The sequence below is a fragment of the Gavialis gangeticus genome, unplaced genomic scaffold, assembly GCF_001723915.1.
Source record: "Gavialis gangeticus isolate Ggan-Ray unplaced genomic scaffold, GavGan_comp1, whole genome shotgun sequence".
NCBI lineage: Eukaryota > Metazoa > Chordata > Crocodylia > Gavialidae > Gavialis > Gavialis gangeticus.
Window position 1 is genome coordinate 60,390,868 of NW_017729031.1, and position 3,206 is coordinate 60,394,073.

Genomic DNA, 3,206 nt, shown 5'->3' on the forward strand with positions numbered 1-3,206 from the left:
GATGTCTAATCTAAACCTACTCTCTAATAATTTGTGTCCATTGTTCCTTGTCATGCCAGGGGGTGCTAGGGGAAACAGTGTCTCCCCTAAACACTTCTGGTCGCCCCTAGTGAGTTTATAGACAGTCCCCAGGTCCCCAGGTTTGTCTGTCCATGCTCTTTTACATTAGGGCTAAATCCTGCTATGTGCTGATTACCCACATCTCAGATTCTGATGAATTTTTCCTCAATAAAAATGTCAAGATAGTAACATAGCCTAATGCTTTTATAATTGTATCCATACTCACTTCAATAATTCATATTGACTTAAATGAAATTATGCACATACATATTTGGAGGACTGGGTCCTTAGATCAGAAGCTACTTGGAAAAGGGATCAGCATAGTAAGGGCAACGGAACCTACATCACCCCAGCATATAGTTCTCCCCCCAATTTTGTTAACCTCTAAAAATATTAGATTTTATTTGATTTTGCCAGTACCTAATGAACAAATATTAACAGAATACTGAAACACGAACTTTGACATAAGAGGTATTACAATTTTAAAAACACTTTCTCACTGACTTTACAACTGATGCAGTAACATTTTAAGAGGTTGCTTTTTTCAAGTATGCAATAAGATCTGCTCTCTCGCTGCTCTTTTTAATGCCAGCAAAAAGCATTTTTGTTCCAGGAATATATTTCTTAGGGTTCTCCAAATACTCCATCAATGTATTTTCATTCCAGATGATACCTGAAACATAATAAAGAATTATGTACTACTCTCCTAACAGCTGATTCAACATATAGCTAAGTATATCAAACATATTGAGAGTCTCAGGATATAGGGTATAGGCAGGAAAGGTTCTTTGGGTCTCAGTCTCCCTCTGCCTGAAGAAGGGTGCTTGTTTCTGAAAGCTTGCAAAGAACAGTTTTTCCAGTGATTCAGTTGTTCTAATAAAATATATCACAGTTACTCAAAGAACCTTGTCTGCCTATGTCCTTAGACAAACACAGCTACAACCTACACACCCAAAACATGTCAAGATCTAGAGTATGCATTTCTGAAAATAATCTTCTTAGACTGTCAGGGGAGTATACAAATGAATGATATATGACATCCAATTTTCAATAGTGCCTGAACACATTTCATATTTCACACACAACTGTTAAATTTACTTTGATTCATTTTAGTAAGCCAGAATTAAAAAGTGTAATCACTTGAGCATTTTGGAGAGCTGAATGTATTAAAGCCAGTTCACATTTTGAATATTTGCTACTTTAAAGTAATAAATATAGTTTCAGTACTGTACCTGGAAAAAGAGACCATACATTCTGGCAACACAGACTTAGTTTCTACCTAGGTTTGAATCCAAAGATTTTCTATTTATTATCAAATTAATTCTCAGACACTTATTTTCAATTTCTTCCAGCCCTGCCAGGTCCTGTGATCCTATCAATAATGGCTTCTTACTAACAGGAGAAGCCCATTAACTGAAGACCATTAACAGATCAAGCAGTAACAGCATCACTCATGTCTGTCATTCATTTTCAGCGTATAGTTAGTTAACATGATTTCTAAGATGAATCTGTCTTTAAAGTGCACTTAGATACCATACAGCCAGTTTATTTTTAAATGCATGTGGTATCACTTGTATTATTAGTTCACAGAATTACATTTTCTGAGTAGAAACTGCCATTAACTGCCAAGTATATATTTATTTGTATGAAGAAATTCTCTTCTCCTACCAATGAAGTCCTAGTATAAGACTGAATAGCCAAAGATTAAAGAAGTTTTGGAATTTATTTGAATAACTGAAACAAAATACTTGTGGTCAATATCTTTACTCCCAATATGAACACCCTTCTATTTAATTACATAAAAATACCTGTTTGGCTTTCAGATAATTCAGAATTATCTTAATTAAAATACATGAATACACTATCATATAATACAGGCAACCCTCGCCATTTGCAGGGGATACGTTCTTCAGATTCTAGTGAATGACGAAATCCGCAAATACGACACTGTGTTTATGAACATCATGAATGCAGTAGCCCTGGTGGCTGAGGGGGCACTGCTGTGCTGGCGACAGCAGGAGCCCAGTGGCGACAGTGGGAGCCCAGCGGCGGCAGCGGAAGTGTGGCAGTAGCAAGTGCGGAGCTCCCGAGGAGCTCCTGCAAGTGTATTTAAGATGCAGGTTTGGCATTCGCAAATATTTGAAACCGCGAATACCGAACCTGCGAATAGCAGGGGTTTCCTGTATTAGACAACTGAAGTTAATAAATGCCAGTAAGCATAATGAATGCAGAGCAGAGGAATACCAGTAGAGGGTGATGACCAGCTGTAACAAAATCATACTAAGAGCTATCACTCCAAGAAACTGACATTAACATCTTCAAAATTCTGGAAAGGATGAGAGATTCCAATCTCAGAAAATTGTTATATGCTGTAGGTTACTAAAATCTCATCTTAAATTAGTGGCTGGACAATAGCATTCTGTTTTCAACAATGTGGTTCAGGTTCATCTTATGAGTCTGTTATTCAATAGCTGTGACTGATTTTTTTTAATATGGTTTCAAGTTTACCTAAAAACAGAATCAGATTTCCTTCTTTATACCTCCTCTCTGGTTCCTCACCTCACTCATGTCACCCTTTATTTTTTACCTTTGTTCTTATTTGACTCTGAATAAGAGAATCCTGCAGCTTGTCCTGTTTTGCGACCAAATAAACTCCAAAGATTTGGGCCAGTCTTGTGCACTCCACCTTTTTCAACTGTGTGGCACTGAGAGCATTTCTGTACAAAGATTTTCTTGCCCTTTTCAACATCACCCATATCGATCTATTATAAAGCAAAATGCAAACAAGAAACTCAAAAATATTTCTGAAAACATAATGCCTGTTTATCAGGTATACCATCTACACATATATAATTTCCATCTTGAAAGATTAGTTAAGAGGAAAAGACAGTTTTGGAAGCTAGCTAATGGAATTGTTAAGCTGAACTTAATCTGAATAGGAGAATTTGTGGGACACTAGTAAACTTCAGAGTCCTTTGTATCATTTAGCAATTTATGACTATGAATAAAGTTTTAGAGACAACCTAATACTGAAATAAGTTAAAATGTAAGATGCAAGATACTGTGTTGCATCTTTAAAAGTTAAAAGACAGTTAAGAGTACTTCAAGTCACCACTTCCAGGTTGCTCTGTGGACTTGAGGCAACT

At 36.5% G+C, this 3,206-nt stretch overlaps 1 protein-coding gene across 1 annotated transcript in view; it reads right to left on the minus strand.

The window, feature by feature from the left end:
* PDE11A (phosphodiesterase 11A) overlaps window positions 1-2,809 on the minus strand; it is a 290,348-nt gene extending 287,539 nt beyond the window's left edge. Inside the window, exon 1 of the mRNA XM_019523008.1 lies at window positions 2,648-2,809. Coding sequence (XP_019378553.1) covers window positions 2,648-2,809 — 162 coding nt within the window. The remainder of the gene's footprint in view (window positions 1-2,647) is intronic.
* Between the last annotated feature and the right edge of the window lie 397 nt (window positions 2,810-3,206).